Here is a 24,718-nt window from a genome sequence, read left to right as displayed (position 1 = left end):
GGTGACTTAGCAGGACGAGACAGCATTTTAGACAGAGGAAGCCCTGTGCGGATCGCCTCCCAGCACCAGCCGAGGCTCTGAGCATGTCCTGGGGGAGCCGGTGCACACGAGCCACAGATCCGGGACCGCCTAGACCCGGGCACAGTCGTCTCGGCCTTGCCTTCACCAGGGCCTCCGACCTCTGCACATCTTCCCTTATCTGCTCACTAATGTTTAAAGTTCCTCCATCAAGAGATAAGAGTCTTCACTCTCTGGAGAATAAGGAAGCTTAAATACCCACGGGACAGGTGCCAGCGTGACTAAGTCACACGGCGGTAGACGTGACTGCTAACACTCTTTTCCCAAGCGAGGCTCTCCCAATATAGATTTGGGTGGGAAAGGGAGGAGGAAACTGGGAACCTACGAGAGCAAGTGGAGAGGCCCAGAGGGGGAGGTGATGGGCCGAGGGGCCTGGGTGAGATGCCAGCCTGGAAGGGGCTGCGACCTCCTGTGAACACTTTTGGGGCCTTTTAGAAGCCGAGGTATAAACCGTTTGACCAGTTTTAACCAGTCATTTCTGAAGATCTCATTTGAGATGTTTATCAGACCTCGTGTGGCAAGCAGATAGAAGCCACCACCTGTGGGGCTTTGTGTTATTTCCGTTTGTACCACATCTTAGACCACGTGCCCCTAGAGTGACGTGCCTGGCAATCCAGGCAAGATCTGGCTTCTACAACGGGCGCCTCTCACCCACATGCCCAACAGAGCTCATATTCTCAGCTGTAGGCCAGATGGCTTTGCAGCTGCCTCCTGTGTTCTCAGTCAAGGTTTCCACTGTGCTTAAGTCCCAGCTTCTGTGAGTAACCTCAGGGGATCCAATCGGAACATGACAGACAGTCTCTGGTTCAGCTGGAGTCCAGCCTCCGGGGACTTCGACTTTTATGAGCTGATTCTCTACAACCCCAATGGCACGAAGAAGGAGAACTGGAGAGACAAGGACCTAACAGAATGGCGTTTCCACGGCCTCGTTCCTGGACGGAAGTACACGCTGTGTGTGGTAACTCACAGTGGGGACCTCAGCAACAGGCTCACAGGGGAGAGCAGAACAGGTAAGAAGCCCGCTTGCCCAAGGCTAGTATTGGTAGGACAACAAGTTATAGTTTTAAGAAGAAGAAAGAAGATCCATCATGGTGTGCCCCTGACCTTGGCAAGGCACCACGATACGGTGGATAGAGGAAACAGACCTTCTCCACTGCACCACGAGAGATCTAGGAACAAGGTCTAGGGCCTTAGCTCTGCCACTTGCCTTCGTGACGCTAGGAAGGTCATGGAGCAGTCGAAGGAAAGATAAACTCGAAGTCTCAGTTTCCTTATCTGTAAAGTGGGGATTAACACATGCCTCATCACTGTGTTGCTATGGGCGACGCTTCCTAAGTATTGTATTTCCTGGGCATACACAGATAGTGTTAGTCTGCATGCCACCCTGGGGCCAAGGAACAAGCCTATCTGGACAGGACTGTGTGGACTGTAGCCCTCACACCTCAAACTCTAACAGAACCCATACCTTTCCACACTTGTAACCCATTTATGGCCCACCCCTGCTCCACAGCACCCTGGTAAGAAAACTCAGGTTATGAAAAGTAAAGAAAATGCACAGAACACATTTGAGGACAGCACCTGACACATAGTAAACACTAGAGATAGAAGCTTCTATTGTTAGGCTTTCCCATTATCTCTTGCTATGAGGCACATTGAGGTATGTCTGATGTCACTCAGCTCTCTTAGCTGTAGCTGTTCCGGCAGAGACGTGTTTATGTGATTTTTTTTTCACCTTCTCTTACATGCAGCCCCAAGTCCTCCCAGTCTTATGTCATTTGCGGATGTTACAAACACCTCCTTGGCCATCACCTGGAAGGGGCCACCAGACTGGACAGACTATGATGACTTTGAGCTGCAGTGGTCCCCCCGAGATGCAATCACAGTCTTCAACCCCTACAGCAACAGAAAATCAGAAGGACGAATCATACATGGTCTTCGTCCAGGCAGATCCTATCAATTTAGTGTCAAGACTGTCAGTGGTGACTCCAAGAAAACCTACAGCAAGCCAATATTTGGATCTGTGAGGACAAGTATGACATGTTTTGCTACTCTTGGTTCTCAGACGGAGTGAGGGGGAAGTATGTGTCGTGACATCTTATTCCAGTGAGGTTCATTTTTAATTTTTTTATTTTTTAAAGATTTTATTTATTTATTCATGAAAGGCACAGAGAGAGGCAGAAACACAGGCAGAGGGAGAAGCAAACTTCCTGCAGGGACCTGATACAGAACTCGATCCCAGGCCCCCGACATCACGATCTGAGCCAAAGGCAGATGCTCAACCACTGAGCCACCCAGGTGCCCTTGAGACTTTGTTTAAATTTACATTTTTCCTTGTGATTGGTTAGATTTGAATTCAGACAGAGGTCTGTATAGACTTGTTCATGCCTTCAACATGAACAAAGGTGGACAATAAAGACATTATCTCTGCCCTCAGGGAGCATGGGGTTGAGTGGGAAGTGTGAGGAAGGAGTATTTGGCTCTATAGAAACTCATGGTAGGGGCGTCTCACTCAATACAAGGGAGCTTCCTAGAAGAAGAAGCCTCCAAATCGAAACCTAAGAGAAGAATAAGATTCACTAGGTTGATATGGGGAAAGAAATGGAGAATATGCTAGGCAGAGAATAAAATATTCCAAGACCAGGCAGGATAGAGGAATGGAAAGGATTTTCATTGACCAGAGCATAAAAGGTGAAGATTAGGAAAATCGGATCATAAAATGTCTTGTGAACCAGGGGGAGTGACTTTAACTTTATCCCCAATCGATTGGAGTCACTGAGGGATGTGCATCCGAGATTCCGAGATAACATAACCAGATTTGCACTCTGGGTACAGTGTGGAGTATAGATTGAAAGGAGCAAACTAGAAACAGAGGGATCAGTTAGGACATATTGCTATAAGTCCCGCAGATAAAAATACTTCAAGCATGAAATATGTATCAGTTTCTTCCCAAAGGCGCTTTGGGATAGTTGCAACAAAGCCCAGAGAAACAAAGGTTTTCGGTACAGGATCCTCAATCCAAATAGCTATTTTTCAATGATACCAGCATATGTAGTTTCAAAGATTGGATCAGATAGTGGTTATTGATAAAATACATGGTTGAAAATTAGAAATTTTAGCAAGTAGTTGTTTCACCCATTCAACAGACATTAATGGTAGAGGAATTATAACTTGCGCTCCGCATTGTATCCAAAGAGCAGTTTGAGGTTGCCTAGTTGAGTGTCAAGAGAAATCGGTGAAAAAGAACTAAGGATTTTCATTTACAGCAAGCTCAGGACGGGCTCTTGGTGGTCCATTGTGGGCCATAACCCTCGTGTAGGATCATCCCATGACTCTGGGTCCCACGCATATGCTCCAGCCATGATGAACAACTTGTAACTCCTGATCTTCCACCTTCCCAGCCCCCAGCCCCACCCCGGGTGCCTGGGTTCATGCTCTCCTCTGCCTAAAAGGCCCCTTTCCCGGTATCTTGGGGAGGGGTCATCTCTGCCAGAAAGCCTTTGCTAACTCCTGCCCACCTCTAACTCCGGAAAGTTGTCTAGCGCTCCATCCGGCACCTTCTTTCTCCATTTCTTCTGGCACATTCTCCTTTCTCCCCCATATTATGGCTGGTTTGAACTCCTCTCCCTTCCTAGAGGTTTGGGCTAATGCCTCACTCACTTCTGCACTGTTCACAGTCCTTAGAAGAGCACCTTGCATATAGCAGACACTTATTTCTTGAGGACAGGGGATGTGCCCCAAGGTCTTAGAAGATTTATAAGCTTTTGAGGCAGACGAGAGGGGAGATGGAACTGAGGAAAGAGGTGGAAGCAAATTTCCATATTCTTTGAGCAAATTATCAGAATCACGAATCAGGCAGGGTGTTTTTAAAGACTTTCTCCAAGGCTAAACAGAGAAGGTGTCTTTGGGTTCCAGCTGTGGTCTGGTTGGAAGGAGCTCGAAAGATTAACGAGCAGTTAGTGTTTGAAAAGACGCCATTACTGCTCGCCTCAAAGGCCAATTGCCTCATCCTGAAAAATCTTCAGGTTGATGACTTTTTTCCCCCCAAATCATTCTAATCTAAACTGTTATGACTTAGCAAAATATTTTAGACCTTGATGTGAAACACAAATTCATGCAGTGGCACAAAGATGCTGAGTGTTTCCAAGTCATGGTTGTTAGGGACAAAGAGTCCTATGACGAAGGAGAAGGCGGGTTGTATGCCGAATCGGAGCAACAGCTGCTGCTCCGTGAGGGATTACTAGGTCTACACAGCGTTCCTGGAAGATCACTATGATCTATTCTGCAAGCAGGGCCAGGGCCACCAGCTGTGCGGGCACACAGGCCCCATGCTTAGAGGGACCCTTCACTTGGTTTAATTTTCTGTTGCCACCACCTGGAAATCTTAATAATATTTTGAACATAGGGCATTGCATTTTCACGTGGCATTGGACCCTGAACGTTATGTAGCCAGTCCTGTCTACAAGGTTTATGCACAAAGCATATATTTTAATTTGGGGAGGAAGGGCAAGTGGGAAAAAAAAGAGAAAAGGAGGAGATTTATAACAGGGACTATAAAAACCCAACAGTGAATTGGAAGGTGTTTTTCCTATTTGGTGTCCTAAAGGTCAAACAGAACTGTCTTCAGCCTTATTTTTTTAATCCCTCCCCATATTATGCAGTGCTCTTGTGAGCCTTTCCGATGGAGTGATGCCACTGATTAGTGCCATCTGAAAATTGTTACTGTATTTTCCACCGTGGTCAATGAAACAACGGGCAGGCTTTTATAATTAAGTATTTATCAAGACTTTTGACTCCTGGAATGAAATAGGGTGGTCTAGAACTAGATTTTCAAGTGCTATTCAAGAGCCTGAAGGCTCCTCAGAAATCCCTATGGACAGAGGGCTAGCCAAGGAAGGGAAGTCTTAGGGAGGTCACCCAGCCTAGCACCCCTGGCCCCCCAAGGCACACTTGAAGCACAGGACCAGAGCCCCTCTGATTTAACATATTGGGGAACTGAGACCCCTTCTTTTTTAAATGGCTCAGCTGCTAAAATTAAATTTAAATATCTATAATTTAGGGACACCTGGGTGGCTCAGCAGTTGAGCGTCTGCCTTCAGCTCAGGAATTTATTCCTAGAGACCCGGGATCGAGTCCCATGTCCGGCGCCCTGCATGGAGTCTGCTTCTCCCTCTGCCTGTGTCTCTCTGCCTCTCTCTCTGTGTCTCATGAATAAATGAATAAAATCTTTAAAAAAAAATCTACAATTTAGCTTCATAGGATGTAATTAGAGATGTAGGTACGTAGCAAGTTGGGGAGGGCCTAGAATTTGATTATTCACCTGCATGGTCAGGTCATCTAGGTGTTTTCTTGACAGACTGTATCACTCACTTCTTGTGGAGTCATTCACCACAACTAATGAGATCAGATACCTTCATTGAGTCCCTACTGGGTCAGGCACTGTGTCAGACAGAAGAAACTGAATGACCGCAAGCACAGGGGGTGGGAAAGCATGGTGGATACAGAGAACTGCAGGTAGTTTCACTGCCTGGAGGATGGCATGTGAGCAGGAAAGGCAAAAAAAATGGAAGAGGGGGACAGAGCCATGGCCTAGAAGGTAACAAGTAAGTAATGCCATGTCTTAATTTTCTCATAAGAGCCAGCAGTTACTGAGCAATTACTATGCCAGGCATGGTTTTCTGGGTGGCCGTACCTGATTCAACTCACTGAACCATCGCAATCCCCATAGGAAGTAGGTACTCTTCATTTTCCCACTTTATAAATGTGGCACGGACACGGTAAGTAACTCACCCACAAAGTCACACTGATAAATAGAGTTTGAATTCAGGCAGGCCAAGCTACCCTTTTAACCTTTGGGCTACTCAGTCCCACCTTCCATCTGACTTCTGCCCTTTGATTTTCATGCCTGTGCTAAATTTAGTGTGCATTTGTGTTTCTGATCACACTGGCACCTGGTGATTTTCTAAGGGGACAGCACTGTAATTTTTCACGTTTCTCAAAGTATGGTCTGGGAAGCAGAAATTCCTTGGGAGAGCCATAAGAACTGCCTTTCTTGAAAAGCAACCCAAGTAAATGTTGAGAATTACTTATTTAGGTCTCAGAGCAAATGGGGCTCAGAGGAGCTGGGGGGGAAAAAATGAAACAAAACCAAACAAAAAACCGTCTCTCCCTCTCTCTCCTGTAGAGCCAGACAAGATACAGAACCTGCATTGCCGGCCTCAGAACTCCACGGCCATTGCCTGCTCTTGGATCCCTCCTGACTCTGACTTTGACGGCTATAGCATTGAGTGTCGGAAAATGGACACCCAAGAAGTTGAGTTTTCCAGAAAGCTGGAGAAAGAAAAGTCTCTGCTCAACATCATGATGCTCGTGCCCCATAAGAGGTACCTGGTGTCCATCAAGGTGCAGTCGGCTGGCATGAGCAGCGAGGTGGTGGAGGGCAGCACCATCACAATGATAGACCGTAAGTGTTTCCTGGGGGGCACCCCCACCCACTTCCCGGCCCCGGTAGCGCAACTTGGTGTCACTGGGATGAAAGAGACCCAGAAAGTGTCCGGGAGGTGCAGACCCTTCTGGATGCCTGCAGAGCAGCCCAGCAGCAGGCACAGGAAGTGGCCTTAGCGTGCTTGAGGTGCCCGGCCTGCGGGGGCATGGGGGGGCATCAGGGCAGCGAGCTACATGCACAGGCATACACACGCACACACTGGTGTAGGTGAGCAGAGACCTTCATTTCACCAATTGTTGTTTCTGTGGAAAAGTGGAGCTGTGACCCCCCCGATTCCTTCTCCATCCCTTCCAGGGCCCCCTCCTCCACCACCACACATCCGCGTGAACAAAAAGGATGTGCTCATCAGCAAATCCTCCATCAACTTCACTTTCAACTGCAGCTGGTTCAGTGACACCAACGGAGCTGTGAAGTACTTCACAGTGGTAGTGAGAGAGGCCGACGGTAAGTGACGCCAGATTCTCTGCCCTGAGACCCAGGGTTGCCTCAGCCCAGGCCACCCCAGTGGCTCTTTCTGTGGCCAGGTGTTCTAGAGCAGAAACCTTAAGTTTTATATCTTCCTGCCCCGTCTCCAGTGGATGCTGGGAGATGTGACAAATACGTGGGCACAGGCTCTCTCAGCAAGAAGCCCGTTGCACAGATAATTGTGCAACAGGTGAGCAACAACAGTAGCAACCACAATGGTATCAGTGACCCTCGCTTAAGGGCCTCGTGATGAGCCAGGCCCTGCTGGAAGAGCATCGATGGCCTGGTTGATCCTCACCACCTGCTCACTGCTCATCCAGCGCCGTGGACACTCTGCGGTGCAGCCACCAGCCAGCCGCGTACTCCGGCGTCTCCCCCACCCTGATCTCAAACACCCCAGGGAAGCACACGCTTCCAAACCACCCACCAATTCACAAAAAACCTTCAAGAGCCAACAAGAGGGAAAAGATGATCACGAAAACCCTTCTCCCTTTCTCTACTGAATTTTCAGCAGTAAATTTCAAGTTCTGGTCTACGACATTACTCACTGCCTGCCTGATTCCTACAGGCCAGGCAGAGACAAGGAAAGGGTGATGGCAGCCTCCTAGACGACGCCAAGTAGGATTTTTAGAGCTTAGTAAGTTGGCATTTGTCCACCTACTGGAGTGTTGTATTAGCCACCGAGGTCGTGTGTGGCCTGTTTCTCCAAAGCACATGTCTGCATCTGCAGTGATGTGTCATAATATATTTGACGTGTCTCATAGTTTTCAAAACTGCTTAAGGTGTTTACCCATGAGTTTCTTTAGCATCCCTGACTATTTTAACCCATTTGTGGGCAGCGAGAGAGTCCAAACCTGACAGGGCCTGGGGCACTTCCTAGGCAGAATAGTATTTCAGTCTCGCAGGGTATGTAATGGTCTGTGTGCTTTGACGTTTTATTTAGTTGTACTGAAGTTGGTCATGCAGAATTAACGAAATCATTTCAAGGGTCAGTGGTGCATCCCAGATTTCCTTATGTCTCGTAAATAGGTATGTTTACTTGTATCTGTGGATAAGGATTTAAGAGATAACTCGGTGAACTGTGGAGAGATTTTAGATGTAATGGAGGTGCAGTGAGCACAAAGCTTTACTACGTGAATGTAAGGGAGTGCCAAAAGGAAGCCAAACCCCAGCAGGCAGCCTCATGTTCTCCAGCCTTGTGGGCTTCAATTATTGATGTGCGTGGAGATGGGCCGTGCTCCCCTGGTGATCTAAGGGAGCAATCCATCTCCTATAAATGTCATTCATAGCTTATAGTTCATCCCAAAGGCAACATTCCTCTTCAATTACTGCCAACGAGGTAGTATTTCCAAGACCCACTCATTGTGAACGAATTTTATTAACCGAGGCTCCAGGATGTGATGAACCCCTGTAATGCCACTCCTTGAAGTGTGCTGTAAATGGTATCCTACCTCTGTAATATTTATCTTCCTGATTATGCTTTCCTCCAGCCAACATCAAAACGAGCTTGCGGTGCCAAAACACACAGCAGGCTGGGTGGACAGGGAAGAGTTCTGGGAAGCGTGCTACAGGCAGGGCCAAATTTGAGCCAGGATTACACTGGACTCAAGATAACAGAGAGCTGCACGCGGAGCAGTTATCAGACTGGGTGTGGCACGTGGAGCGTGCCTGTGGGTGACTGTTCTGGCCTTGAACTTGATTTCTCTTATCTCTTCCCTATTTCCTAGGTCATAGGGGTTTCCTTATTAGCTCAGCTACAATGGTCGTTGGCAAGGCAGAGAACTTATTGAGTGGGTTGACTCGTACAGTGGGGAGTGTCCAACTTTCTGGAGTTCTGGAACACATTATCCTCTGATGCAACGAGTTAACCTCTCAAACACACACGTTTTATTTCCGAGAAAAATGATGGGTGTGTGTGTGCATACAAATACATGTACGTGTGTGTATGACATCCTGTGTATACAGATATTATTATTAATTTTTATTTTAGAAGAAGTGAATTAAAATTAACTTCATTAGCAGAATTTCACAGTATCCTTCAAGGTCAAAGAGTCTGCACTTTGGAGATAACCCGAGATGGCGGGAGAGGGGAGGCCGACTTAGAAACCTAGTGAGAAATCGCCGAAGTCACAAGAAAGTCGGTCATTCACTGTGGGTTTCCTCCCTCCAGGCAGTGATGAGCTGAAGCCAGAACAACAGCACCCTCTGCCCTCCTACCTGGAATACAGGCACAATGCCTCCATCCGGATGTATCAGACCGATTATTTTGCCAGCAAATGTGCCGAAAGTCCTGACAGCAGCTCCAAGAGCTTTAACATTAAGCTTGGGGCAGAGATGGAGAGCCTGGGTGGAAAATGCGATCCCAATCAGCAGAAATTCTGTGACGGACCACTGAAGCCACGCACGGCCTACAGGTTAGACGTATTACCATCATTTTGCAAAGAAGGGACGTGCCTCGTTAGTGGGTGCGCAGCTGTCTGGGCATCTGATGCATATGAGCTCCTGTAGACTAATAACCTGTGTTACAACAGTGCTGTGCATGTTGCTGGGTAATTTATAAAAGTGGTGCTCCTGCCTCCATTCACTAAGGTGACGTGTCAAGAAGGCCTTCGGCCTTGCGCAAAAGCTCCAATCCATTATACGAAGAACCAAAGGTTCCTAATAGGTTGTTCTTTCTCCTGAAACTTCTTTAGCACATGTCAAACAATTCATTTACTATGTTAATGACGGGGAACATGTCCAAACAGGAAGACTGAGTTGGGGGGGACCCAAGAAATATGAGGTTTCATCTTCTACTTTCAGTGAGGGTTGAAATTACACTTATTCATTTATCATCTGAGGCATAAAAAGATGAAAGTGCTCTGTGGTCCAGACAGAACTGTGGAAGGCGAAGGCTCCTGTGTGAAGGAGAGTACCCTTGAAAAGGAGCAGCCATTTGGCTTGGCCCCAGGAAGCACTGCCGCAGCCAACAGGCCCTTCCAGCCGTAGGGATTGGCAGTGCCCTTGGCCTGCACCGGACTCCCCGAAAGCAAGTATGAGAGGAGGTACACAGCATCCCAAGCAGAGTCCTCAAGAAAAAGCGAATGTTGGCTGCTATCTTGGCTGCAAGCTACGGGGCGTCCAAGATCAGCCCTGCTGCGGAGGATGTGCTGTCTCTCCCGGGTGCGGGCAGGTGCCCTGTGGGCCAGTGTCCCCTCTGGTTCATCGGTGCCCAGGTCTTATTGACTCCTGTGTATTTTGAATGTCCCCCATGAGTCCCAGCAGAGACTTTGCTGTGGGCTCCAAAGGGAGACAGCGGCATGGCATCCCACCTGAGAGCGCTCATAGCCTCTCCCCGAATCAACATGGGCAGGCTGACGGGTTTCCTAAACCAGAGGACTCACGTTGAGACTTTGAGCAGGAGATACGTAGCTAGCCCTGCCCAGGACTCACCCCAAAATGCTACCGCCACCCCAGCCAGTCGGCATCCACAGAGTAAACACGCGCACAGTTATCAGTGCCATTTACTTGGAGAAGCCACCATATGAGCCTGCCTGAAAGGGGTGGACAGAGCAAAGGGGCACAGTCAGAGGGAGCAGCACTCGGGAACCCTTCAGTTCCTATAAGAATCGAGAGATGCCGCACTCCTCCGTCACTGGGATCAAGGATTTTTGAGCAAAAGTCTCCCAAAGGCTCTATTTGATTCGCAAGTTGGACGGTGGAGGCTGGTTCTTGTTTGTCGGTTCCTGAAAGCGATGGAGAGAAGGTGGCCCCTTACTACACTTAAGAGAGGGCGATGAGAAGCGGTAGATTTCCCCCGTCTGGGCCCAGCACTGGAAGCTGCCCGGGCCTGGGACAGTCTGCACGGAGTTCAGGCGCTGCTACTTAGCTGTGTGACCTCGGAAAGGCATTTCAGTTCCCAAATCCTCTCTTCTCCCATCTGCACAGCAACACAGGAGGGATGTAGAGGACCCATCAAAACTGGTCATGTCCCTTCTAGGTTAAGGTCTTCCGGGGGTCCCCTTTCCCTTCCAGGAGTAGGTGGGATTCCAGAGCAGGGCCCATAAGGCCCCCTCCCGACTGCCTGTCTCTCCTTTGCTTCCCACCATCTGCCACCAAGTACGCCCCGCCTTTTGCTGCCCTTCACTTGCAGTGCCCTTCACTTGCTGCTCTTCACTTCACATGCCTCTCTGATCCCTCTGAGCCTCCACACGTCCCTTTTGTTCTATCTGGGATGCCCTCCCCTCCCTTGATGAGCTGGTGCGTCCCTTCATACGCCTCAAAAGCCAGCTCAGCCCTCAATGAGCCACATGTTACCCCACAACCCAGCCACCCACACTGGGCGGTGGCCCCAGCTGCATTTCCGCGGCAGCACTCAGAGCCTCCATCCCCCCAAGACTCTACTTACCGGCATCCTGTAGCTCTTTGGTTACCTACCCTCTTCACCAGGCTACAGGAGTTCCAGTCTAATGGAGGAGATAAACAATATGGCAAGTACCTGGGCCCAAAGAGGCGCTCATTAAATGTTTGTTGAACCAAGAAGGGAATGAGCCAGATGCCCTGTGAAGAGTTATACATTCTTATTTGCACCTTAATCAACTCACACCTTACTTGTTTTCTAGAACACAACTTTCCTCCATGTCCCCTGTGAAAAGCATGCTGGGCAGATAAGTCTTGATAAGAGGAGGCAAAGCCTTTCAAAGTAGGTGGGGGAACAGGATGCTCAGTGGTGTCCCATGTGACTGCCAACCCTGGCCTTGGTGCAGTCAGTTCTGCGTGTCTCGGGATGATGAGCCTCAGTGCTGTCAGGCATCCTGTTTCTAGAGAGAATAGGTAGACAGGAGACAACATGGGGAGGAAATCAGATTGAAAAGAAATGGGAAATGTCAGGGCACCTGGGTGGCTCAGCGATTGGACGTCTGCCTTCAGCTCAGGGTGTGACCCCGGGTCCTGGGATCTAGTCCCACGTCGGGTCCCTGCATGAAGCCTGCTTCTCCCTATGCCTGTGTCTCTGCCTCTCTCTCTGTGTCTTTCATGAATAAATAAATAAAATGAAAATGAAAAAGGAAATGGGAAATGCCTGGTTTAGAATGTGTTCCCATTTGTTACCAGGTTCCTGTTACCTGGGGGTATAGTTAGCGTCGTTCATACAGGAAGAGAAAGAGCAGATCGTGGTGGGTGGGAGGCAGGTCGGAGGTTAGCAGGGTGCTGATCTGGTTTCGTTTCTATTCTAAACAGAGTAGCAGTGTGACCACAACCAGGTAGTCAGCATGGAAGCCGAACCGCACGATCTCTAACTGTGTGCTGTCGATTTCTGATTCTGGACACATGTAAGGTTGAGATCATTACTCTCGTGTGTCTGTTTATTAAAATAACCTTGTTGACACACACACACACACACACACACACACACACAGAGGCATCTGTAAGATACGGGCAGAGATGTTGAAAGGCACTAGGGTAAACAAATGCTGTAAAGGCTCAAAAGGCTTCTTGAAGGAGGTGACATTTTTAGCTCTGAGCATTAAAAAGGAGGGAAGGATTCAAAAATGCCAAGAGAGGGACAGAAGGAGAGTCAGGGCGGAGGGAAGATCCAGAGTCAAAGTGCAGAGGGGGCAATACACCGACTATTCGGAGAAGAGGAAATAGTCCCGTTTCAACCTGGGGAGAGAGCATGGAAGGGGGTAGCAGGGGAAGACAAGGCCGGGAAGACAGGATGGGACGGGCCTGGCTGAGCCAGCCAAGCGGTGGTGGCCGTGTCCCTTTTTGGAAACGGTCTAAGGTCCACTGAGGTTAGGGTGGTCCTATCCTAGGTCATCCCCTCCTTTCTGGCTGCCCAGAGGTCCTTACTCCTCTGCATTCATCTCATAGTCTGTGTTTTGCACCTAGAGCTTCAGAACAGAACATGTGGAGGTTTATGTCCAGTGCCTTTTATTAATAAACGAGGACACCAAGGCCTAAAAACTGTAGGGACCCTTCCTCTAATCGGCAGCATAGCCTTAGCTCGACCTCAGACCTGCTGCTTCCCAGCCTGGGCCCTTTGTGGGATCCCTCCAACAGAAGTCAGTGCGGTCAAACCAAAACTAAGCCGGAAGGAAATCCAGGCTGGGACTCGGAACATACAGAGTTTGGTTTTCTCGCACCAGCTCCCTCTGTGATCTTTTTTTTTTAAGATTTTATTTATTTATTTATTTATTTATTTATTTATTTATTTATTTATTTATTTATTTATTTATGAGAGAGAGAGAGAGAGGCAGAGACACAGGCAGAGGGAGAAGCAGGATCCCTGCAGGGATCCGGGTCTCCAGGATCACGGCCTGGGCCCAAGGCAGGTGCTCAAGCGCTGAGCCACCTGGGCATCCCTCCCTCTGTGATCTTGAACGAGACAGGACATCTCTCCAAACTTCAGGTTCCAAATCTCTGAAGTAATAGAAGAAACTTCCCGATTACGCTGGAGAAGTTGGAGATGCTCCAACAGAACCATGTTTCTGGATCCTTCCACACTTAGAAGCTGCTATGCCAATACTGGAAATTCTTTTCACCAGAGAGACTCATTTCCCAAAGCACCGTGTGTTAGCAGCATGCTCCTGCTCCCCAGCTTCGCACTTCACGCAAGCTGACTGCTTGTCACCCCTCAGGGACCCCTCACAATACTTCCAGCAATAGTCGCTGAGCCTGGGACGTACAACTTTTGACTGGAAAGTAGCTTTTTGAGATGCCAATGACAGGTGTGTTGGATCCACAGCAGCCTGCTCATGCTCCGAGATTGCACGTGGACGTGGGCACGAGTTAGAAGGAGGAACAGAGGGTCAGAACCATCTGCCTTGGGTGACACTAGTTCAGCAGTATTACAGGGCACGCCCAGAAACTTTTGGGTTAAACAAATCTAGATTTTTTAAAAAAAGGAAAAAGAGACTTCCGTGCACCTTCATAAGATTTAAATTAACACTGGGAAAATGTCTCCTGTAGAAATCCAGCCTGATAGTCTCAGCAGACCTACAATTTGAAAGAGAAAGACCTCAAGAGCTGGCCTGAGCAGTCCTTAACTGAGTGCAGGGATGCTCTCCTACAGCTCCTCCGAGAGCTGGTTCTCAGCCTCTGCTTAAACACCCACGATGACTGGGAGCTCACTACCTATGCAGCAGCTCATACTCCAGGTGTTACAAAGTGACTTTTTGTTCCCAGACTACACCTCCTTGTGACCTCGGCCTGTTGGGCTTCACTCTACCTTCAAGAAGAAAAATTACGATGTCGGTTTCCTCTTCTGCATGGGAATTCTTTAAATCCGGAGTCAACCATCATGTTCCCCTAAGCCTTTTCTTTTTTTTATTTTTTTATTTTTTTATTTTATTTATTTATGATAGTCATACAGAGAGAGAGAGAGAGAGAGGCAGAGACAGAGGCAGAGGGAGAAGCAGACTCCATGCACAGGGAGCCCGACGTGGGATTCGATCCCGGGTCTCCAGGATCGCGCCCTGGGCCAAAGGCAGGCTCCAAACCGCTGCGCCACCCAGGGATCCCCCCCCAAGCCTTTTCTGTCTGTCATCCTGTTTAATCACCTCGAACGATCTCTAACCCTTCCTAAGATATGTCCCCAGAAACCAAGCGCAGCCAGCCCGCCTGCGCTGACTCACCCAGGGACCATGAGACCAAGGTTCCATGACGGGGACAGTAGACTTTTCATCCAGGCTGAGGTTACAACTTTATCTTTTACAAGTTGCATCTTGGTGGCTTATTGAATTTAGGGCCAGCTCAGCTCCGGGCACCATCCCACAGGGACGTGTGGACAACCGCCGTGATCGCAATAACTCCAAACACCAGCTGGAGAGCTCTAAATCGATGTCTCCCTGTCACTCTAAATCCAACACAGCCCAAGCAGCGCTCTTCCTCTTTCCCCAGCTTAGCTCCCCATTTCCATCGGTGATGCCATTATTGTCTCAAATGAGCTGAGCTCAAATTGTAGGCCCATCCTGAATTCCTCCCTCCTCCTCTTCGGGCGGGGCCCCATCTGGTCCTTCCTCTCAGGGCTTCCCCACCGTGGTTCCCTCGGCCTCCCTCCTTTGCCCCTGGGCACATGTCCTCCTGTCCAGGAACCCTTCACTGACCACACTGAATAGGGCAGTTCCACGCACCAGTCCCCATCCCCATCCCCATCCCTCACCCTTACTCTGCTCTGCTCTTCGTGGTACAGATCACCATCCGGTGTATTAAATCTGTGTAGACGTTACCTGACTACCAACACTAGAGAATGTAAGCTCTGGGATGGTAGGGACTTTGCTGTGTCCCTTATCGTCTCCCCAGATCCTAGCACAGGGACTGGCACATGGTAGGGGCTCAGCAAACCTTTGATGAATGAATGAACACATGCATGAGTGAACCCGGGTTTATCTGATTCCATAATTCATGTCCTAGCTAGCATACATATGGACCAGGTGCCCACCCTGTTACTCCTTGAACACCTCTTCTGTGGTCAGCCGCGAATTCGCACTTAAATAAAGTCCGGTTTTCCTTTCAGAATCAGCATTCGGGCTTTTACACAGCTGTTCGATGAGGACCTGAAGGAATTCACGAAGCCGCTCTATTCAGACACGTTTTTCTCTTTGCCCATCACCACAGAGTCAGGTAAGGCCACAGTCCCCATCCACTTGCACAGTCGACCACCTACCTCATCACTTACAAGGGCCTCTGTGGAGAGGTCTGGTGGCTGGGCTAAGGGTGAGGGGAACATGCATTTTCACTAGGATTTCAATCTTTATGGGATCAGGGACGATCTGGATTGGAGAAATCGCTCGTTATTTCTTTTTTTTTAATTTTTTTTAATTTTTATTTATTTATGATAGTCACAGAGAGAGAGAGAGAGGCGCAGAGACACAGGCAGAGGGAGAAGCAGGCTCCATGCACCAGGAGCCCGATGTGGGATTCGATCCCGGGTCTCCAGGATCGCACCCTGGGCCAAAGGCAGGCGCCAAACCGCTGCGCCACCCAGGGATCCCTCGCTCGTATTTCTAAAGGAGAATGGACTGAATGGGCATCAGTCTTGAAAAGAAGGATGGAAGTATCGGATTTCTTTAATTTAAAGTGAAGTTTAAATAAATAAATAAATAAATAAATAAATAAATAAATAAATAAAATGAAGTTTTTATAAATGATGGGTGAAAAACATTCAAATTAGGAGCTTGCACAGGCCAAAATATAAGTACAAAAGGCTTTCAGTCACAGGTGGGAATGTACGTGTGTGCAAACATAGAAATGCGTAGGGAAAAAAAGACTAGAGGATAAAACACCAAAGTATCCACAACGAGAGGCGCCTGGCTGGCTCAGTCGGTGGAGCATGCAACTTGTGATCTCAGGGTCGTGAGTTCAAGCCCCACACTGGGTATGGAGCCTACTTAAAAAAAAGTATTAACAATGCATATCTCCAAGTAGTGGGATTATAGGCCGTATTTTTTCCTTTTGTTTATCATATGTGGCTTTTACACCATAAAAGATGTTAACTTAAAAGATTTTACATAAATTTATAAAAGAAACTTCCCTAGAATTGTAGAGGGAAAGCCTGAATAATAGCAGTAGCTAATATTTACTCTCTTTTATCCACGAAATAGTTTATCCAACCTTCATACAAGCTTTTGAGGTAGATACTATTATCATCCCCCATTTTAAAGGTCAAGCCCTAGGGCTCCAAGAGGACTTCTTGGACCTGGGTAACTTGCCCTGGAAGGTAGAGCTGGAATTCTGGCATTTTCCGCTGGAGCCCTTAACCTCTGCACTGCATTGACTCCGAATATTCTCATCATGCTGAGAATAGCATCATTTTTCAGCACATTGTTCCTGGAGACTGACCCCGGCATCTGTCCCAGCCTCTTCCTGGAGCCAGGGTTCTACAATGCTTGGCCTCAGGAAGTTCTTCTTCATAGCTAAAACAGTCTCTCATGCTGCATGACAAAAGATGACTCAGCCTCACAAACACTCCCATCTATTTATGCCAAATATAGGGATAATCTCCCACTTTTCAAACCAAAAAGGGATCAGAACACAGTTAAGAGGATTTAGATGTGTTTGCTTATAATTTAATGTTAAGCAGGGGCACTGTAAACACAATTCTTCACTATTTAGAAAGCCATAGAAATTGTGTGTAGTCCCGGAAAGGAAGGTAGTAAGCACATATCCAGAAAAGAATATTAACCACATTAAAAGAAACACAAGCGTGTTGATTTAATGAGTCTTGAAAAGCAACCCTGAAGAAACAGATCCAAGGGCTTAAAGTGCACGTTCAAAAATGGACTGTTCTGGAGGCCTGAATGTAAGAGCTACAACAGTACAACTTTTAAAAGAAAACGTAGGAGTAAAATTCTGTGACCTTGGATTAGGAAATGCCTTCCTTGATGTGACAGCGATAGCACAGCAATGGAAGGAGAAAAGAGACAGACAAATGGGACTTGATCAAAATTTAGTATTTTTCGTGCCTCAAAGGAGACCATGAAGCAAGTGAAAAGAAAACCCACAGAATGGGGGGAACTATTTGCAAGTTAATATCTGATCAGGCTCGCGTGTCTGACACACCTAAGGACCTGACACCTTACAACTCAATAATAAAAGGTCTGATGACAAAGGATGTGAATAGTCATTTCACCAGAGAAGATACTCAAATGGCCAATAGGCACATGACAAGATGGTCAACATCATTAATCATTAGAGAAAAGGCAAATCGAAGCATTTGCATGAATAAATAAATAAAATATTTAAAATAATAATAATAATAATAGCCCCCAAATAGAGATAACCCAAATGTCCGTCAATGGGTGAATGCATAAACAGTATGTGATATATTCCATACAATGAGATATTAGTCACCTATAAAAAAGAATGAAATCCTGAGACATGCTACAACACGGATGAATTTTGAAAACATTTTGCCAAGTGTGAGCAGCCAATGACCGAAGACCACATATTTAGGATTCAGTTTACATCAAGTGTCCAGAATTGGTAAATCTATGAAGACAAAGTAGATTCATGGCTGCCAGGGCTGGGGAAGGATGGAGAATGACTGCTAAGAGGCCTGGGGTTTCTTTTGAGAGGTGACAACGTCGGAAAATTGAATATGGTGATGTTTGTAAAACTCTGTGACTATCCCAAAAATCATTGAATTATACTATTTAAATCAGTGAACTGAATGGTATGTGAGTTATATTTTGATAAAGGTGTTATATTTTTTTAAGATTTTATTTATTCATGAGACACAGAGAGAGAGAGAGGCAGAGACACAGGCAGAGGGAGAAGCAGGCTCCCTGCGGGAAGCCCGATGTGGAACTCGATCTCAGGACCCCGGGGTCATGCACTGAGCCCCCCAGGGGCCCCAAAGCTGTTTTAAAAATAGGCTACTCAAAAAAAATAAAAAATAAAAATAAAAATAGGCTACTCTAACTATTCACAGACTCCCAGAGGTAGTATCACAGCAGATAATAAAAATGAAATTTCATTGAAGAGCTCTCAGTAACTCACTGGAACCTGCCAAAGTCCCCAATACTATCATACTTGTATCATATGAATGAAATAGCGTTTTTACCACGGTGGCCAACTGCTGGCCTTTATCTCAAGTGTCCTAACTCTATGTACAAGCCCAAGTGAGTATAAAATTCCTTCGTAAGTTGAACCCCATTAACCTCAAAAGTTTAAGGACGGGGCAGCCCGGGTGGCTCAGCGGTTTGGCACCGCCTTTGGTCCAGGGTGGGATCCTGGAGACCCGGGATCGAGTCCTGAGTCCTGCGTCGGGCTCCCTGCATGGAGCCTGCTTCTCCTTCTGCCTGTCTCTGCCTGTGTGTGTGTGTGTGTGTGTGTGTGTCTCTAATAAATAAATAAAATCTTAAAAAAAAAAAAAAAGTCTAAGAACGGACCTGCCATTGCCTAGTGGGAACCCGCATCCCCTCTTCCGGGCCGCAGGTGCACCTCCCATCGGACGGCAGATACCGCAGCGTGGGCATCGTTTGAGTTTTCCTGTAACAGCGTCCTTAGGGGTTTAGAGGGTTTCCGTGGCTCTCCTCCCAGTTCTTTAGCACTAATTCTCCTGCCTGGGTCTATTGTGTCCGTCCGGATGCCTGTAGAGCCCTTGTTTGGAGTCATCGAAGGTGTGAGCGCCGGGCTGTTCCTGATCGGCATGCTGGTGGCCGCTGTTGCCTTGTTCATCTGCAGGCAGAAAGCCAGGTGAGTGCACGATTCCTTGGTGCCCGGCGCCCCACTGTACAGAGGTAACCGGAAACGCCCTTTAGCCTGAAAAGTGATCCTGTCATTTCTCCCCGGTTGAACCACCTTTGCTTCTCAAGAAAACCAAGTCAAACCTGCCAACGATGACTCACTTTTTTCTCAGCGTCTCTACTTGCCATTGATGAGTTTTGCCCTAACCCAAAGGACCGAGGGGCCATCTGTAGCTTCATTTGAATGGGGAATAACTGCTTTTGCTCCTGGATTCGGAGATGTCTGTGACTTGCACAAGCAAGTGCCTTTCTGAAAAACCGCTGAAAAGCGTGGTTGCCATCACCATTCCGTGGTCATATTTGTCATGCTAATTTAAGAAGGGACCAAAAAGAACCAAATAGCATGTGGCCCCAAAGCCACGCCCCCTCCTCTTAGGGAATGTGCTTGGCACGTTGTCCTCCTTCCCGCAGTCATGTCTTGCATCTAAGGTTTACCGGGGTTTTTTTTTTAAGCAAAGTTTTATTGAGAGTGTGGGAAGTGATTATGACCTGTAGCCAAAAACCAGAAGACAAATCTCCAGCTATTGCAGAGATCCGTTTCTGAGTGGGAAAAATCTATTTCTTCTTTATGCGCTTCCTCCCCTCAAAGAGACGTTGGCTGAGTGTAAATCTACAGGAATACTGAAAAATCCATATTTGCACAGACATGCACAGCCTCACCATAAATGGAAAACTCTGTTTAAATCAAGTTTCGTAATCAGAATATAAATCCTCTCCCTTATGTTGCAGCCATGGTCGAGAGAGGCCCTCTGCCCGCCTGAGCATCCGCCGGGATCGACCACTATCTGTCCACTTGAACCTGGGCCAGAAAGGGTGAGCGCCACATTTCCCTTCACATAATGTGTTGAAAGATGAGTTGAGTGTCTTATGTGAGATTTGCTAACGAGGTCTTTCTTCTTTTGGCGCCCTTCACAGTAACCGGAAGACGTCTTGGTAAGAGCGAGAACTCATTGGCACCTCTGTTACCTGCTTTCGAAGTACAACTCAGATTGGGCATGGCGGTGTCCCTTCCCATCAGTAATTTTCTCTCTTTCTCTCTCTCTTTCTTTCTTTCTTTTTTTTTCCTTTCTATTATATTTTCAACGATAGCCCAATAAAAATAAATCAGTTTGAAGGGCACTTCATGAAGCTGCAGGCTGATTCCAACTACCTCCTGTCCAAGGAATACGAGGTACGACTCAGACTCAGCAGAATTTTCGTCCCAGTCTCTCCTGCGGGTCCCAGGCCGAGGGCCGAGGGGGGCTCGGGGGTCAGGACACCCTGCAGGATCCCGGCGGAGCGCTCTCATGCCTGAGTCCGTTCCAGATCCATCTGCTCTCATCTCCTGAAGAGCACAGCAAACAAAGTGCTACCTGGATAAGATGTTAAGGAAGGATGAGCCAGTCTCACCTGTAAACCTGGTTCCGTCAGTTATTTAACCTGGCGATTTGCTGGACTGGGGCACAAGGTGGGAGGGTGAAAAGGGCACAGGCTTCGGGTCCACTGCCCAGCTTTGCCACCTCCGCGCCTTGGGGCAAGTGACTTATCCCAGTCTGAGCCCCATCTGTAAAACGGAGGTGAGGATAGCTCCTCTGAGGCTGGGGTTTTGGGGGCAGGGGAGGCGGAGGTCACACAGGTCCCATACAAGGCGTTCCGGAAACAGTGGCTGTTGTGACATGTTCCTAGATCGTTGTGTATCTCAGGGACTGTGCGATCTGCCTTCTTCGGTTTCATATCCTCCACTCGCAAACTTCTTTTTTTGACCTGTTAGGACTTGAAAGACGTGGGTCGAAACCAATCATGTGACATTGCGCTCTTGCCGGAGAATAGAGGGAAAAATCGATACAACAATATCTTGCCCTGTGAGTTTCGTGGGGAACTTTGTCATCCTGTCTTCCCTCTAGCCCTTTCTTCTCTCTTCCAGGAATAAAATGGGGCTAAAGAGATATGGGATAGCTGGATACAGAGGCTCCGAGGCCCTGCGTGCCTTTTAAAAGGGATGTTAGTGCACTTCCCACCCATGCGGTAACGACCAGCTTGAATTCTGGTTCGAGATGCTCTTCTCACGGGGTTGACATGTTATCATGTGGTCCCACTGCTTCTCCTGGGAAGCAGGGCTAACAGCAAAGGCCGACGTGGGTTTCCTTAAAGTCCCCAGTTAGCAATTATTACATGTTCTTTATTGTTTTTAAAAGATTTTATTTATTTATTTATTCATGAGAGACACAGAGGGAGAGAGGCAGAGATGCAGGCAGTGGGAGAAGCAGGCTCCATGTGGGGAGCCCGATGCAGGACTCGATCCCAGGACCCCAGGGTCATGCCCTGGGCCGAAGGGAGATGCTCAACCGCTGAGCCACCCGGGCTGCCCCTTACATGTTCTTTATTATCCCGACCCGATCAGCGGATGGTGGTCCTGGATTGTATTCGTCCCAGCTGCGAAAGGGACACGGCCTCCTCATAGGGCAAATGCCGTCATGTTAAGAAGGAAGGCAGAGGGGGCCTCAGAGAGCCGGTGGCCGGTTGGCTCACATGTTCACAGCCTCCCGTGAGACCTGGGCCAGTCGGTTGTCCTGTCTGAGGCTCACCTGCGAATCGAACAGAAGCCCCGCCCCAGGGGTGTCTTGGGGTCCAGAGCTGCTGCACTCTAGCACCAAGCAGCCGGCCAATGGTGGAAAGCCCGCCCAGGACCCAGTGACCGATCTGTCCATCATTCCTTCCAGACGATGCGTCTCGAGTGAAGCTGTCCAACGTGGATGACGACCCGTGCTCAGACTACATCAACGCCAGCTACATCCCCGTAAGTGGCTCGGGGCCCGGGGATGAGGCTTGCATGGGCGGCCACGCTGCAGGCGCCGGGCCCATTCTCGGTCCACGAGCCTTTGGCAGGCGCCACGCAGCACAGGGCGCACGTCGTCACTGCCCGGCCCAGCCATGCGATACAAGACGCCTGGGCGGCCCCGGGAAAGGCTTCAGCCCCAGCCCCGATCAGAGCTCCTGGGGGGCCGGGGGGCCCCCTGCTCAGGCTGCCCAGCGAGGGCACCTTGTTCCACGTCATCCGGATTCTGGAAAGCCCAACTCGACGGTTCGGGCTGCCGAGGCCCGGCGGTCACTCAGCAGGCTCCGCGCCCGGGCTCAGGGCCGCCCCTCGTGGGACCTCTGTGTTCTGGCCCCGAACAGGAGGGTAATGACCTCAAGTGGCCCCTGGACTGTCAGTGAGCGCTCTGCGGTCGGGGGTAAGCGCCACCTGCCCCCTGAGCCTCGGGGGTCCGCAGAGTCGGGGCACCAGGGTGCCGCCTGGCAGCAGGCCCTAGGGCACCCTCCGATCTGCACGTGCATCCACGGCCCACAGGGTCCTGTGGGTCTGCAGGCCCGGCGGGTCTGGACTCTGGCTCCTCGCAAGCCCGGGTCGGGCTGCGCTGCTGGCCTGAGAGCACTGCCCCGGGAGCACGGCGCTGGGCTGCCGGAGGAGCCCAGGGGCGGGGGGCTCGGGGACTGGCCGGCGGGTGGCAGCCACGGTGTGGCAGTGGTGACACAGGTCGGGCCCGGGGCGCAGGCTGCATCCCCTGCGGCTCCCATCCGCCCGGTCCCAGACCTGCCTTTCCCCAGCCCTCTAATGTCCAACGCGACTTAGGCTCTTCTAGAAGGAACGGGGGCAGAGCCTGAGGACATCGGTGCCTCAGTCTGCACGCGTGCATGTGCACACACCGTGCAGAATGCTCCAGATCGTTGCCCCAGCCCTCTGGTGCCTTAGAACAGACCCGCCCGGTAGACGGCGAAGCTGCCGCTTGACGACAGCTCAGCACCGCGGCCGTTGTCCCCGTGCCCCCGAGGCTTGCTGCATGTCGTGCCTGACTGTCCGGCCTGTAAACCCATCACAGGGCAACAGCTTCCGAAGAGAGTACATAGCTACCCAGGGGCCTCTTCCCGGCACCAAGGATGACTTCTGGAAAATGGCGTGGGAACAGAACGTCCACAACATCGTCATGGTGACCCAGTGCGTGGAGAAGGGCCGGGTGAGTAACAGGCCTCCGGCCTCGCGTGCTCACGCCCCCCCATGGGGCCCACCCCCAAAGCCAGGGACAGATCACGTTAGTGGGTCGGGCCCCTCGGCTGCAAAAGGCTCCCGTGGCTTGTGCCCACCTCTTCTGTTTTTTTTTTAAAGATTTTATTTATTTATTCCTGAGAGACTCAGAGAGAGAGGCCGAGACCCAGGCCGAGGGAGAAGCAGGTCCCTGCAGGGAGCCGACGCGGGACTCGATCCTGGGACCCGGGGTCACGCCCTGGGCCCAAGGCGGCCGCCCACCTGCTGGCCCCCAGCGCCCAGATTATGCCTTCTGATGGTGGCTCTGCAGTTTCAGTCGGGGGCGTTTCCGTTCGGAGAGCGGGGTCCCAGAGGGCTGTGACACAGAGCGAACAGCGGCCGCCTGCGGGCCCTCGGCCGGGGTGACTGGCAGGCTCGCTGGGGCTGCCTCTCGTTGCGGAATCAAGGGAAGTGCACTCGGGGCCGGTCTGCAGGCACAAAGCGAAATCGTTCCCCGGGCAAATCGAGCCCTTGCAACGCACTTACGGTCCCGTATGCGCTGCATATGGTCATTTTGGAGGTTACAGAAGAGGTTACAAACCCGGTGCCTGGAACCTGTGCTCCGGGACGCATGCCCATAATTCCTTCTCCTGCCCCCCTTCGTGCAAATCGGAGCTTAGCCACGTGTTCTGACTTCTCGAAGACCACCGGGCACATGGCACCTGGTCCAGGTTAGGGACAGTGACCTCAAACATAAGCAAAGAGGGACCAGGAAGACGTTGCCTTCTTCTGCCTGGCTGGAACTTTCTTCAGAGAGAACCCCCGCAATACCTGGGCTATGAGTGGTGGGACTGAAATGCTGAGGAGAGCAACAAGGAGCTCGAGCCTTGGATCCCCCACCTGAGAGAGACGTGAACCCGAAGGTGGGGCTCCATGCCCTGCACAGAGGTGCTCCTCTCCCTGCACACAGGTGCTTCCTCTCCCTGCACAGATGTGCTCCTCTCCCTGCACAGAGGTGCTCCGCCTCACAGCAGCGGGCTGGCATGGCCCTGAGCACATGGATGCAGAGCAGATTGTCAGATGCTCAGTCCCAGCTCAGGAAGTCACTTCAAGGAGGAAACGTCCAGGTTCGTAGGGGACTCATGTGTCCAGACTCACGTCTTTCCCCCTCTGCCTTCCTCTAGGTAAAGTGTGACCACTACTGGCCAGCGGACCAGGATTCCCTCTACTATGGGGACCTCATCCTGCAGATGCTCTCAGAGTCTGTGCTGCCCGAGTGGACCATCCGAGAATTTAGGATATGCAGCGTATGTTGGAACTCATGAAACCCCCAGCTTAGAAAGATGCGGGACACCTGTGACCCACCCACCCCACCCCACCCCTGCTTTTGGTGCCTCCTGCCCTGTGGTTTCGGCTCCTGGGAGCTGCTGAGTGGCCACAGTGGTC

At 49.8% G+C, this 24,718-nt stretch overlaps 1 protein-coding gene across 4 annotated transcripts in view; it reads left to right on the top strand.

Moving 5' to 3' along the window:
- PTPRB (protein tyrosine phosphatase receptor type B) overlaps window positions 1–24,718 on the top strand; it is a 116,966-nt gene that overhangs the window by 75,765 nt on the left and 16,483 nt on the right. For all 4 annotated transcript variants that reach the window (XM_038550010.1, XM_038550009.1, XM_038550008.1 and 1 more), the window contains 14 exons: window positions 825–1,088; window positions 1,827–2,108; window positions 6,260–6,538; window positions 6,875–7,024; window positions 9,216–9,459; window positions 15,540–15,646; window positions 19,123–19,222; window positions 20,002–20,085; window positions 20,188–20,205; window positions 20,362–20,443; window positions 21,023–21,113; window positions 21,972–22,048; window positions 23,130–23,264; window positions 24,457–24,579. In XM_038550010.1, the coding sequence (XP_038405938.1) occupies window positions 825–1,088; window positions 1,827–2,108; window positions 6,260–6,538; window positions 6,875–7,024; window positions 9,216–9,459; window positions 15,540–15,646; window positions 19,123–19,222; window positions 20,002–20,085; window positions 20,188–20,205; window positions 20,362–20,443; window positions 21,023–21,113; window positions 21,972–22,048; window positions 23,130–23,264; window positions 24,457–24,579 (2,036 nt within the window). The remainder of the gene's footprint in view (window positions 1–824; window positions 1,089–1,826; window positions 2,109–6,259; window positions 6,539–6,874; window positions 7,025–9,215; window positions 9,460–15,539; window positions 15,647–19,122; window positions 19,223–20,001; window positions 20,086–20,187; window positions 20,206–20,361; window positions 20,444–21,022; window positions 21,114–21,971; window positions 22,049–23,129; window positions 23,265–24,456; window positions 24,580–24,718) is intronic.

Source organism: Canis lupus, chromosome 10 (genome assembly GCF_011100685.1).
Source record: "Canis lupus familiaris isolate Mischka breed German Shepherd chromosome 10, alternate assembly UU_Cfam_GSD_1.0, whole genome shotgun sequence".
NCBI lineage: Eukaryota > Metazoa > Chordata > Mammalia > Carnivora > Canidae > Canis > Canis lupus.
Note: the sequence above shows the minus strand (reverse complement) of the source record. Positions and strands in the feature narration are given on the sequence as shown.